Source organism: Neolamprologus brichardi, chromosome 15 (genome assembly GCF_056152115.1).
Source record: "Neolamprologus brichardi isolate AB-2024 chromosome 15, ASM5615211v1, whole genome shotgun sequence".
Classification (NCBI taxonomy): domain Eukaryota; kingdom Metazoa; phylum Chordata; class Actinopteri; order Cichliformes; family Cichlidae; genus Neolamprologus; species Neolamprologus brichardi.
This window is the reverse complement of record NC_142118.1, coordinates 37827322-37840141: the sequence shown is the minus strand read 5'-3', so window position 1 is coordinate 37840141 and position 12820 is coordinate 37827322. Positions and strand designations below refer to the sequence as shown.

Here is a 12820-nt window from a genome sequence, read left to right as displayed (position 1 = left end):
AAATGCAGTCAATCAGCTGTATGCCAGTGGGTGGCTCTATCATGACCATAACACTGACTATAGCTAGTACCTCCCAACTTCACGCACCAGCTCAGGCTATTTCCATATCCCAATTGCAAGCCTCGGTAGCCAGGAATCGGTCTACCAAGGGTCTCTGCCTGGCAAACACTGCACCTAACCCATATGGTGCCTCCTGCGGGTGGTGTGCCTAAAGAGGGGCTAGCCTATGTCCCTTCTTCGGACTTCACCCGGCCGGGAGTCATGCGCTAAGGCATGGCCACCATGTCCTATCCATCAGGCACCCTCCCCAGGCCTGGTTCCAAAATGTAGTATTAATGTACTGCATTTTAATTCTTCTCGCACAGACAGTCACAATGCAGCTGCCTGCAGCAGCTATGTTGTTTTCTGCCTTAACCCTCCTGTTATGTTGCGGCTCAGATTGACCCAGAACAGAAGATATGTCTGTGAAGGTTCTCAGTCATCCAGGTCATCGTAGTCAAAGGAGTTTGCAAAGAAAAGTGTCTGGACTTCTTTAAGTTGCTTGAAGACGTTTCACCTCTCATCCGAGAAGCTTCTTTAGTTCAGAAGAATGTCATGGAGTGACAGCATGTCATGGAGTGGGTGGGAGGTGTTATCCAACATTGGCTTTATCTTGGACAACATCTGTCTCTCCGACACCACCTTGAGGGAGTCCAGCTCTATCCCCACAACATTACTGGCCTTATGAATCAGTTTATCAAGTCTGTTGGCATCTGCGACCCTCAGCCTGCTCCCCCAGCATGCAACAGCATAGAGGATCGCCCTGGCCACAACAGACTCATAGAAAATCCTGAGCATTTTCTGGCAGATGTTGAAGGACCTCAGTCGCCTCAAAAAATAGAGACGACTCTGGCTCTTCCTGTAAAGTGGTGTGGTGTTTTTAGCCCAGTCCAGTTTATTGTCAGTGTGTACTCCAATGTATTTATAGTCATCCACAATGTCAACACTGACCCTCTGGATTGAAACAGGGGTCAAGTGTTTCCTGGTCTTCCTGAAGTCCACTATCAAATCCTTGGTCTTTGGCACGTTGAGCTGAAGATGATTCTGCTCACACCACAGTTGACCACAGCCCGGTACTCTGTCTCATCATCCCTGCTGATGCATCCAACCACCGCGGAGTCATCAGAAAACTTCTGAAGGTGGCAGGTCTCTGTGCAGTGGCTGAAGTCTGTGGTGTAGAGGATGAAGAGGAAGGGGGAGAGGACAGTCCCCTGTGGTGCCCCTATGTTGCTGATTACCCTCTTTTTGTCGTTGAGGAGGGCTTTGATGTCCTTAGTCACCCACGGCTTGTTATTTGGGTAACAATGAACAGTCTGAGCTGGAACAATGGACTCGGTGCAGAAAGTTATGTAGTCTGTGATACACTCAGTAAGCCCATTGATGTCCTCGGCGTGAGGTTCACAGAGTGTTTCCCAGTCGGTCACCTCGAAACAGCCCTGTAGTTCTGCTAAGGCCTCCTCTGACCACCTCCTAATTCTCCTCATGGTCACAGATTCCCTCCTCACAATTGGCACATAGCGTGGGGTGAGGTGAATCAGGTTATGATCTGACCTACCAAGTGGGGGGAGGGAGGAGGAGCTGTATGCATCCTTGACATTAGCATACAGTAGGTCTAAAATTTTCTCTCTCCTGGTGGGACAGTCCACATATTGTCTGAATGTTGGTAGTGTATTGTCCAGTGATACATGGTTGAAGTCACCCGAGATCACAATAAAGGCACTCAGGTGCTGAGTCTGTAACCGGGCTATGGCAGAGTGGATAGTGTCACATGCAGCTGTGGGGTTAGCAGAGGGAGGAACATAAACAGCCACCAAGATGACGTGAGAGAATTCCCTGGGTAAATAATACGGCTTGAGTCCTACAGCACATAGTTCAATGTCTGGGCAACAAATCCTTTCTTTGATTGTTATGTTGGCAGGGTTACACCACCGGTTAACTAAAACAGCAAGCCCACCTCCTTTCCGCTTACCGCTAACGATGCTGTCCCTGTCTGTCCGAACAGTGTGGAAGCCTTCCACGGAAGCATTCTTGTCGGGAATGTCCTGGTGCATCCATGATTCAGTGAAACACATCAGGCTGCACTCTCGGTATTCCCTCTGACTCCATACCAGTGCTGAGAGCTCGTCAATTTTATTCGATAACGATCGCACATTTCCCAATACGATAGACGGCAGACATGGTTTATACCTCCTCCTCGCTTCGAGCCTCCGCTGTCTCACCGTCTCCTTCTTTCTTCTCTTCTGCCCTTGACCTTTGCATCCCCGATGTGTTTTTCTCCAAATTTCAGCTGGTACTTCTGCGGGTCTGGCCAGCGAGCCAACCGGCATCAGGGCGATCAGCTGATCTCTGGAGTAAACAGTCCGTGCGTGTAGGAGATGTGCCGCGGTCCTGCAGCTGAAGGTGCATCACATCAGCTGCAGGACTGTTTTGAAAACATGGACTGGAGCGTGTTCGAACATCAGGACCAGCACACAACATCAGTGGTCTCATATATTAACTTCTGTGTCAACAGTGTCACTGTGGACAAAAGTCTCCGGGTGTATTCCAACCAGAAACCCTGGATGACTTAAGAGGTCCAGGTCCTGCTGAAGCAACGTGATGCTGCTTTTAGATCCGGTGATGGTATGCAGTACAGTGCAGCCAGATCTGAGTTGAAAAGAGGCATCAGAGAGGCCAAGGCAGCATACAAGAGAAGGACTGAAGACCACTTCAGCAACAACAACTCACGACAGGTATGGCAGGGAGTTCAGCAATTAACCAACTACAAACCTTGCAATACCACGTTGACTGAGGGTAACGCGGTGCTTGCGGAGGAGCTGAACTACTTCTACGCATGCTTTGAGGTGAAGGGACCAGAGGCAGCAGCAGCAAAAACATCGGACAGCAGCAGCAGCCCAAGCCTCATAATGCAGGAATATGAGGTGAGGCATACACTGAGGGCAGTGAACCCCACGAAGGCCGCCGGACCAGATGGGGTAACCGCAAGGGTCCTAAAAGAGTGTGCAGACCAGCTGGCTGGGGTCTTCACTAAGATCTTCAACACTTCACTGTCCCAGTCCTACATCCCGCCGTGCCTAAAGTCAGCCACAATTGTCCCACTGCCAAAGCGTACTAACATTAGCTAACAGATCAACTGAAGATGCCATTACTACAACGCTCCACACCACCATCTCTCACCTGGAAGTGCAGGGCCGTTACACGCCAGGCTGCTCTTTGTTGACTTTAGCTCTGCTTTCAATACAATACTCCCGGATAGACTAATAGTTAAACTGCTGGAAATCGGACTTCCTTCTACCACCTGCCGCTGGATCAGAGACTTCCTCCGTGTACAGAGAGTTAGAGTGGGGCCTCATCTTTCCTCAGCCCTCAGCCTTAACACCGGCTCTCCACAAGGCTGTGTACTGAGTCCCCTACTGTACACTCTGTACACACATGACGTGTTAGTACCCACCCAGACAATGCAGTCATCAAGTTTGCAGATGATACCACCGTGGTGGGGCTCATCTCTGGGGGAGATGAGATGGCGTACAGAGCTGAAGTTCAGAGGCTGTCAGATTAGTGTGTAGATAACAACCTGGACCTCAATACCACCAAGACAAACAAACTGGTAGTTGACTTCAGAAGGAGGAAGTTTGAGCTGCAGCCTGTCGGCATCAAAGGGGAGTGCGTGGAAAGGGTCTCCAGTTTCAAGTTTCTGGGTGTGCACATAGAGCTCCATTGGAGGTCTGTGACTAACACCTCTGCGGTTTTAAAGAAGGCCCAACAGCGTTTCCACTTTCTGAGAGTCCTCAGAAAAATGGACCTGAAGAAGGAGCTGCTGACCGTCTTCTACCTCTGCTCCATTGAAAGTGTGCTGACATATTGCATCGGTGTATGGTTCTCCAGCTGCACCACAGCACACAGAAAGGCACTCCAGAGGGTCATCAATATGGCCAAAAAAAAATCATTGGACATCCTCTTCCCTCCCTGAAGGACCTGTACAGCACTCGCTGTCTCAAGAGGGCACGCAGCATCCTACGGGACTGTACACACCCAGGACACCGGGGGTTTAAGGTGCTGCCGTCTGGCAGGAGGTTCAGGCTGCTGAGGTCCCGAACAAATAGACACAAGGACAGATTTTACAACAGGGCAATAGCCCTAATCAATGCAAATAGCTGACCTGATTGGCTACCTCCCTGGAACTTTTTGGGGGGGAGGTAACAACGGAACTTTGACCACTTATTGGAACCAATAGACACAAAGCCTATAGTTGTGCTAAGTTTAACCACTGATGAAGGAAAAAACATTCTGTACGTACATGAGTTCAGTTAACTTTTTGACACAGGTTTACGTACATATACATATACAGAGCCTTTTCAACAGCTCTGCAGACCTCGTGAGGAAAGAAGTGTTGTGCAAACGACACACTCTTCACTAGTCAGGATAGATACAAAGCTTTCTTCTTTATGAATGAACAATAATTTCTTTAAATTAAATATTTGAACATAATACAACACAAAATCTCGTAGAGGATACAAAGTCAGAGAGAAAAATGTTTTGAAATGACAAGGAGCAGGCGCATCTAGTACATCAGTATCGTAAAAAAAAAAAAAAAAAAAAAATGTACACGCACAACACAGTGGCCAGTACAGCACAAATATTGTGTCCTGTGTTCTAGTTAGCTGTCAGCACAGAGTATGCCACTGCCTCCTATGTTAAAGGGGCTTTGCAGTCTGTGTTAACTTCTTCCTAGTTTCCATAGTATATATTTTTTAATCTTTTGTAAAAACTTTGATCTGCTACTAGTACACTTATTCATGTTTGGTCAGATGCTGCCCACATAGCAAAATGGGTATGGCCCAGATATGGCCCACACAATGTGCTCATGTACACATGGCCCACATGCCGGAAAGAATGACGGCCCTTTGGTGGCCCAGATCTGGTTTGCCAAAGGTGGCCAGCACAAGGCCAGTTGCAGACATACTGGTGGTCCTTTGCTGGCCCGTGTGTGGATTACCTCTGGCAAACCTGGTCTGAGCCACCAAAGGGCCGTCATTCTTTGCGGTATGTGGGCCAATTGTAAGTTGTGTGTAGCCATGGGCCAGTTGCAGACACACTGCTGGCCCAGAACAGTTTCAGCTCTGGCCCCAGATGTCAGCCTAATGTGTACCTTAATTAAGCCATGTAATAACAACATGTGCATAGTAGTGCAAAAGGAACATGACGAAACTGTGTTCAGCCAGTGAATGGACTGATTCTTATATAGCATTTTTCGACTCTCCCAGATTACTCAAAGTGTTCTATACAACATGCCACATTCACCATATCACACACACCTTCTCTTAACTGAGTGCTTTCTAACTACATTCATACACATTCACGACATGCAGATCGGAGGAGCCAGGGATCGAACCACTAACCTTCCAATCAATAGATGACCTGCTCTACCACCTGAGCTACAGCCACCCACTGGCAAAGATGAGTAAACCCTCACTAGGTTTTGGACAAAGTGTACACTCACATACCTGTTAAACCTGCATTTGAAATGTTGACTACCATAGCAGTATAGTATTGCAACATGGTATTTGGGTCTTCTAACTAAAATAGGAAAAAAGGAACATAAATAGTGCAGACCTGGCCCACATCTGGTTTACATACACTCTGCCATCACACCGGTCAGTCAGAAGTGCCAGCTTGATGCCGGATCCCGGCCAGACCTGTTTTCTATGGGCCTGGGCCACATAAACCAAACCATAATCGGGCCAGATATGACATGCCATCACATAGACAGTGCCATCTATGCCAGGTCTAGCCCATATCTGGATTACATGCGTCTTATCATGCCAGAAGTCAGCCAGCAGTGCCGGCTTGATACCAGATCCAGGCCAGACCTGCTTGCTATGTGGGTGGTAGTGCCACTCCTTTCATATGAATCCACTTATAACTAAATTGATAAACCATAGGTTTACTTATCAGTTTGATAACTAGCTTCGTGTGACTGCTTGTCCCCTTTCTGATGTTAATGTGAGTGAAACCAGGTAAGTAAAAGAAAATTCATCTATGTTGCCCTTGCTTTGTAGTAGAGGGCTCAGCTCTTCCTCCTCTATCACACATTCTCTCCATACTTGAGAGTGTCAAGTCTCCAGCCTGGATTCTTCTGTCCAGCCAAGAGCAGCTTCATTCCTGTGTCTCCTGGATGATTGTAGCTCAGGTCCAGCTCTCTAAGATGGGAGGGGTTGGACTCCAGAGCTGAAGCCAGAGAATCACAGCCCTGATCTGTAATCAGACATCCTGACAGTCTGCAGACACACAAAATAGCAATACAACTGGTTTAGAGCAGCATGGGAATAGTAACTGAATTGAGCAGAGATTCCAGCGTGTGGAGAATTAAGCAGAGCAAATAAAGAGAATCCAGAGTTGAACTGGACAGGTTTCAGGCCTGACCAGGAGAGCTAAGGAGGTGAAACTGCAGACACGGTGGGTGTTGGATGATCAGAGGCAGATGTGAATGAGATAAACTTTGACTGTTCTACTTTTCAGGACAGGGTCGAAATGGCCTCTCCTGGTGGATCTAGGGAGTTTTGAATCACTAAATAGTGCTAAGGAGAATACTTCTGTGGGTTGAGCAGCAGAGTCGAGCATGTGGGTTGTGCCCATAATATTAAAAAACAAACAAACAAACAAACAAACCAAACTTCTCAAATCATTTTTGCCAGTGCCAAATTGCTTATTCTCCTTTTGACTCTTGTTTTGAGCTTCTTGCACTCCAGGTGCTGAATTTCAGATGACTGATTGGCACCAGATTAGTGGTACTGAGTAAGAAGGTCAGATTTTTCCTAAGCCAATTTGATCATATGATAAACCGTGAAGACGATATGGGGAACACTATCCAGATTGGTGCACTGATAGGGTAACAGCATTTGGTAGAGGCAATGTGACTTGTGTGGAGGGGTCTTGCAGTCACTGGAAAAACAAGTCTCTCCAGAGACTACCTTCATAATTTCTGAGTGAAGGGATTGAATAGCTTGGCTGCACTCCAGACCTCAACCCCATTGAACATTTGTGGGATCAGCATGGTGTTTGTGCCAGAATAACCAACACAACCACATTGACTCACTTGTGACAAATTTTCCTGAATTTATAATCTAGCAAAGTCAAAAAGTCCAACAGAAAGTCCAAAACCGATTTGTGGGTCCAAAGAGTTTGGGTAGTGGTTGCTACTCTGGCGTAATCACCTGTTATCCAGCTATCATCATCATACATCCATGTTTAATTCATAAACATAGGAATATTTTCTCTCACTTGTTCCTCTAGAAACTCTTAGCTCATCAATCACAATATACTTCAACATAGTTTATTTTATTAAATACTTCATGGTTAGATAAAATGTTCTATAAATGTTTGTTTAGTCATTCTGTCCAAGCAATATACATCTCAGACAAGCTCTTAGCTGTGTGCCATGCTTATATTTCTGCTTATTTAAGAATCCGAGTACAGAGGCACACATACAAACTGAATCAGTCACAAATCAGATATTGGAACACCTTCACTAATCAAACTGTATTTCCCATTCATCTTATTAATACTTTAATTGTATTTGTAATTAATAAATAAAATTATTTACTTTTAGCAAAAGAATATACAGAAAAACTGTTATAGCAATCTATCATTTTAAAAACAAAAGGCTGGATTTTGAGACCTTTTACCATTGTTCAGCTGTAATGTAAAGTGACAGACTTCAATCTCTTTCAGTCCCACCTCCCTTGACAGTTGTTACAGCTTCAGTGCAAAGTTTTAGGTATCCTAGAACTGCGCAAGATTCCCCAAGATCTGAACTCACAGACAAGTTACAAGTCATTACTGCAAAGTTTCACCACCAAGTTCAGTGTGCAGGAGTAGATTTGGTGCACACTAGACCTTGTGGACCAGTTATTATTAACATATGATACTAGCCACTAGCATTAATATTTTTTAAATAGGTAGAATTTGGAACATTCAGAGAAATGGTAATGTACCAATACATACTTACAGATACAATTCTAAATGAGTTATCATCTAAATTACCATTTATTCATGCAGTAAATGATCTTTATTGAAAAGTCTAAATCCTTACGTGAGAATTTCCAGTTTACACAGTGTACTCTCCACTCCAGAAGACAGCAGCTTAATTCCTGAATCGCCCAGGTCATTGTCACTTAGGTACAGCTCTCTCAGACTAGAAGGCTGGGAGGTGAGAACTGAGGACAGAGCTTCACAGCTCATCTCAGAGAGTTTACAGCCACTCAGTCTAAAATTTATTAGGAAGAACAAAGGAAAAAGAAATACTGGTGTTAATGAGTATTCCTATCTTAGTGACAAATTACTAGATTTGGAAATAGCGAAAGCAGTCCCTTGTGTTAAACAAGTCAGAAATGGTGCTCTTTACTATGACTTAGAAAAAAAAGAAAAAGAAAGAATAATAGCATTCATATAGTTCATATAATTACCTAAAATAGTTAAAATGTATTTTTGTAATTTTATCAAAAGGATATCACTTTATCTGACCTGAGAGTTTTCATCTCAGTTGAGCTCTTCACTCCAACAGAAAGAAGCTTCACTCCTGAATCCCGCAGGTCGTTGTTACTCAGGTCTACCTCTCTCAGACTAGAGGACTGGGAGCTAAGAACTGAGGACAAATCTTCACAGCTTCTCTCTGAGAGATTACAGCTCCTTAATCTAGATGTGTAAATATGTAATCTTGCTTAATTACTGACTGAATTCTTTATTTTATGTTAAACAAATCAAAAATTAAATTCCAATGCTTAAAATACAAATATAACACAAAGTGTGTACATTTTGTAATGTATGTTTTTTTTTAAAATTGATAGAAAAAACAAAAACAAATAAATAAGCAATATCAGTTGGTCTGACCTGAGAATTTTGAGTGTACAGTATGGACTGTGCAGTGCAATACAGAGATGCTTCATTCCTGTATCCTGAAAGTTATTGCTACTAATGTCCAGCTCAGTCAGACTAGATGATTCTGAACTGAAAAGTGAGGACAGATCTTCACAACTTCTTTCTGAGAGGTCACAGTCACTCAGTCTGAAAAATTAGGAAGACAAATAACACCGTTGTTAAAGCAGAATCATGCTTACTAAGGGAGCTACTAGATTTTGCAATATTTAATGCTAGTTTAGAAATAGAGCTTGCCATTGTCTTAAACTCATCAAAAAATTTATTTTTTTTAATCTGTAAAACATTAAAATATTAAATATGGGACATGAATATTTACGTAAACAGATAAACACATTACCACTTCACTCACACAAGAACTTCTAGTTTACAGTGAGGACTCTTCAGTCCAGCACACAGACGCTTTATGCCTGAATCCTGCAGGTTGTTGTTACTCAGGTTCAACACTCTCAGACTAGAGGACTGGCAGTTGAGAACCGAGGACAGAGCTTCACAACTTCTCTCTGTGAGATTACCATGACTCACTCTAAAAAATTATAAACAAAAATTCAGTTATATTCCATCTTATTAATACCACAACAGCTGCACTCAAAATTTTTAAGACGACAAAAAACACTAGAGTTCAAGAGTTTTTATGCTTCATCAAAGAGTTACTTGATCTGGCAATATTTTATCCTATTTTATGACCGACTCTAGTCCTTAAAGCTTTACCATTCATAGAACTAAAACAAAAACTGTCACATTTAGAAGAGCCCAGTAGCAGATGAATCATGTGGTTTGAATAGTGCAAGAGCAATATCATATTAGGTTGACACACAAGCAGGAGGAGCAGTGGGCAGCAGATATTAAAATGTTTTGGCTACTGCAGCTATACGGACCAGGATGTTAGGACTGTGAGCAAGACAAAAGACAAATTCACAAATGCATATGTCAAGCGGCATTACCTAAGATGACATGGTAATGTATATATCCTATGGCTTTAAAAGACAAGGACATTGTTGAAAGGAGTCATCTGAGGAATTAAAACCCAACAAAGAAGCATAATAACAAACTTCAACTGTGTAAAAAGCATGTTCCAGGTAATACCAATCGTTTTGCATCATCTGAAGCGATAACCTTAAAGTGCAATACACACACAATGCAAGATTGTAGAGAACCTGCCACTGTGTCTTGTACTATGGTTTACATCATAAAAATAAAGATATAAAGTGGTGTCATGAATGCTTTTGCAGTCCTTGTTATTTCCTTTAATGTAAAGCTGGAGGGTAATGACTAAATGCAAGACACAGGAGACAAAAGAGAACTAAAATAAAACAAGACCTAAAGAAATCCAAAGATTAGAGAAACACATACAGTGGTGTGAAAACGTTTGGCCCCTTCCCGATTTCCTTTTCTTTTTTGTACATTTGTCACACTTAAATGTTTCAGATCATCAAACAAATTTAAATATTAGAAAAAGATAAACACAAAAAGCAGTTTCTAAATGCAGGTTGTACTACCCTTAACAGCAACAAATGCAATCAAACATTTGCAAAAACTGGCAATGAGTCTTTAACAGCACTGTGGAGGAACTGTGGCCGACTCATCTTTCCAGAATGTATTTGAAGCCTGGATATCCTGCCTGGCTGCCTGGAGATTTTCCACTCTTGGTGGCGCTGTCACTTGGTGTTCGCTCGCTCTGTGGTAGAGTATCACTTCCTGTTCCTGCTCAAACACAGTGGTGTTTCTGAGTAGCTTATCTGCTTAGCAATTTAATTAAAAACTTTTAAATACATTCTTTTTTCATAGTATAATCTTCACGTGCTTAATCCAAAGCACACTTTCTGTGTACTCACTACCTAATTTATAGCCAAAGTATTCACTCGCTGTCTCTGTACTGTTTCGCTACCTTAGCTTAGCTCGTAGCCGACTCGTTAGCACCATGGCTACTTCACCTTCACCACTTTAGTTACTCCTCGGCCTCCTTTAGCAGTAATGATATCTGTAACAAATGTAGCATATTTGCAGCTCTGGAGGACAGGATTACTGAATTGGAGACTCTGCTTCGCACCCTTCATTCACCCGTAGCTAGCCGTGCCCCTGTAGCTGGTGAAGCCGAAGATAGCGTAGGCCCCGCTAGCTGTTCCCTGGCAGACCCCAAGCAGTTGGGGAAAGAGTGCGGCTGGGTGATGGTGAGGAGGAAGCATAGTCCTAAACAGAAGCCCCAGGTACACCACCAACCTGTTCATGTTTCTAACCGTTTTTCCCCACTCGGCGAAACACCCGTCGGGGTCAAACTCTGGTAATTGGTGATTCTGTTCTCAGACATGTGAAGCTAGAGACACCGGCAACCACAGCCAATTTTCTTCCAGGGGCCAGAGCAGGCGACACTGAAGGAAATTTAAAACTGCTGGCTAAGGGTAAACGTAAATTCAGTAAAATCATAATTCACGTCGGCAGTAATGACACCCGGTTACGCCAATCGGAGGTCACTAAAATCAATATTGAATCGGTGTGCAACTTTGCCAAAACAATGTCGGACTCTGTAGTTTTCTCTAGTCCCTTCACCAATCAGACCAGGAGTAACATGTTTAGCCGCATGTTCTCCTTAAATTGCTGGCTGTCTGAGTGGTGTCCCAGAAACGATGTGGGCTTCATAAATAATTGGCAAACCTTCTGGAGGAAACCTGGTCTTCTTAGGAGAGACGGCATCCATCCCACTTTGGATGGAGCAGCTCTCATTTCTAGAAATATCGACAAATTTATTAAACCCCCCAAAATATGACTATCCAGAGTTGGGACTAGTAAGCAGAGTTGCAGTCTTACACGCCTCTCTGCAGCTTCTCTCCTCCTGCTACCCCCCCAAAAACCCATCTCCATAGAGACTGTGTCAGCTCCCAAAAAGACAAAAAACAAACTAAAAACCAGCAATAAACAACTTAAACATAAACAATCACAAAGAAAGAACAATACAGTATCCACATCTGAACCAAAGAGTAAAACAGTGAAATGTGGATTATTAAATATTAGGTCTCTCTCCTCCAAGTCTCTGTTAGTACATGACTTAATAATTGATCAACAAATTGATTTACTCTGCCTTACAGAAACCTGGTTGCAGCAGGATGATTATGTTAGTTTAAATAAATCAACACCCCCGAGTCATTCTAACTACCAGAAATCTCGAGGCACAGGCCGAGGGGGCGGTGTGGCAGCAATTTTTCACACCAGCCTATTAATTAACGAAAGACCAAGACAGACTTTTAATTCATTTGAAAGCCTGATGCTTAGCCTTGTCCACCCCACCTGTAAAACTCAGAAACCAGTCTTACTTGTTATCATCTATCGTCCACCTGGGCCTTACACAGAGTTTCTGTCTGATTTCTCAGACTTTTTATCTGATTGAGTTCTCAGCTCAGATAAAATAATTATTGTGGGTGATATTAACATCCATGTTAATGCTATAAATGACAGCCTCAACATGGCATTTAATCTGTTATTAGACTCAATTGGCTTCTCTCAAAATGTAAAAGAATCCACCCACCACTTTAATCACACTCTAGATCTTGTTTTAACATATGGCATAGAAACTGAACATTTAACAGTGTTTCCTGAAAACCCTCTCCTGTCTGATCATTTCCTGATAACATTTACATTTACAATAATTTGTTACACAGCAGTGGAGAGTAGACTTTATCAAAGTAGATGTCTTTCTGAAAGTGGTGTAACTAAGTTTAAGAATATGGGCGACCGTGGCTCAGGGGGTTGGGAAGCGCATCTGTAACCGGAAGGTCGCCGGTTTGATCCCTGGGCTCTCTGTCCTGGTCGTTGTGTCCTTGGGCAAGACACTTTACCCTACTGCCTACTGGCG

At 43.4% G+C, this 12820-nt stretch overlaps 1 protein-coding gene across 1 annotated transcript in view; it reads right to left on the bottom strand.

Moving 5' to 3' along the window:
• Nucleotides 1-12820, bottom strand: part of LOC102788625 (uncharacterized) — a 43683-nt gene that overhangs the window by 6802 nt on the left and 24061 nt on the right. Inside the window, exons 12-16 of the mRNA XM_087852858.1 lie at nucleotides 9326-9499; nucleotides 8929-9102; nucleotides 8563-8733; nucleotides 8132-8305; nucleotides 6144-6317 (exon numbers count right to left, since the gene is read on the bottom strand). Coding sequence (XP_087708984.1) covers nucleotides 6144-6317; nucleotides 8132-8305; nucleotides 8563-8733; nucleotides 8929-9102; nucleotides 9326-9499 — 867 coding nt within the window. The remainder of the gene's footprint in view (nucleotides 1-6143; nucleotides 6318-8131; nucleotides 8306-8562; nucleotides 8734-8928; nucleotides 9103-9325; nucleotides 9500-12820) is intronic.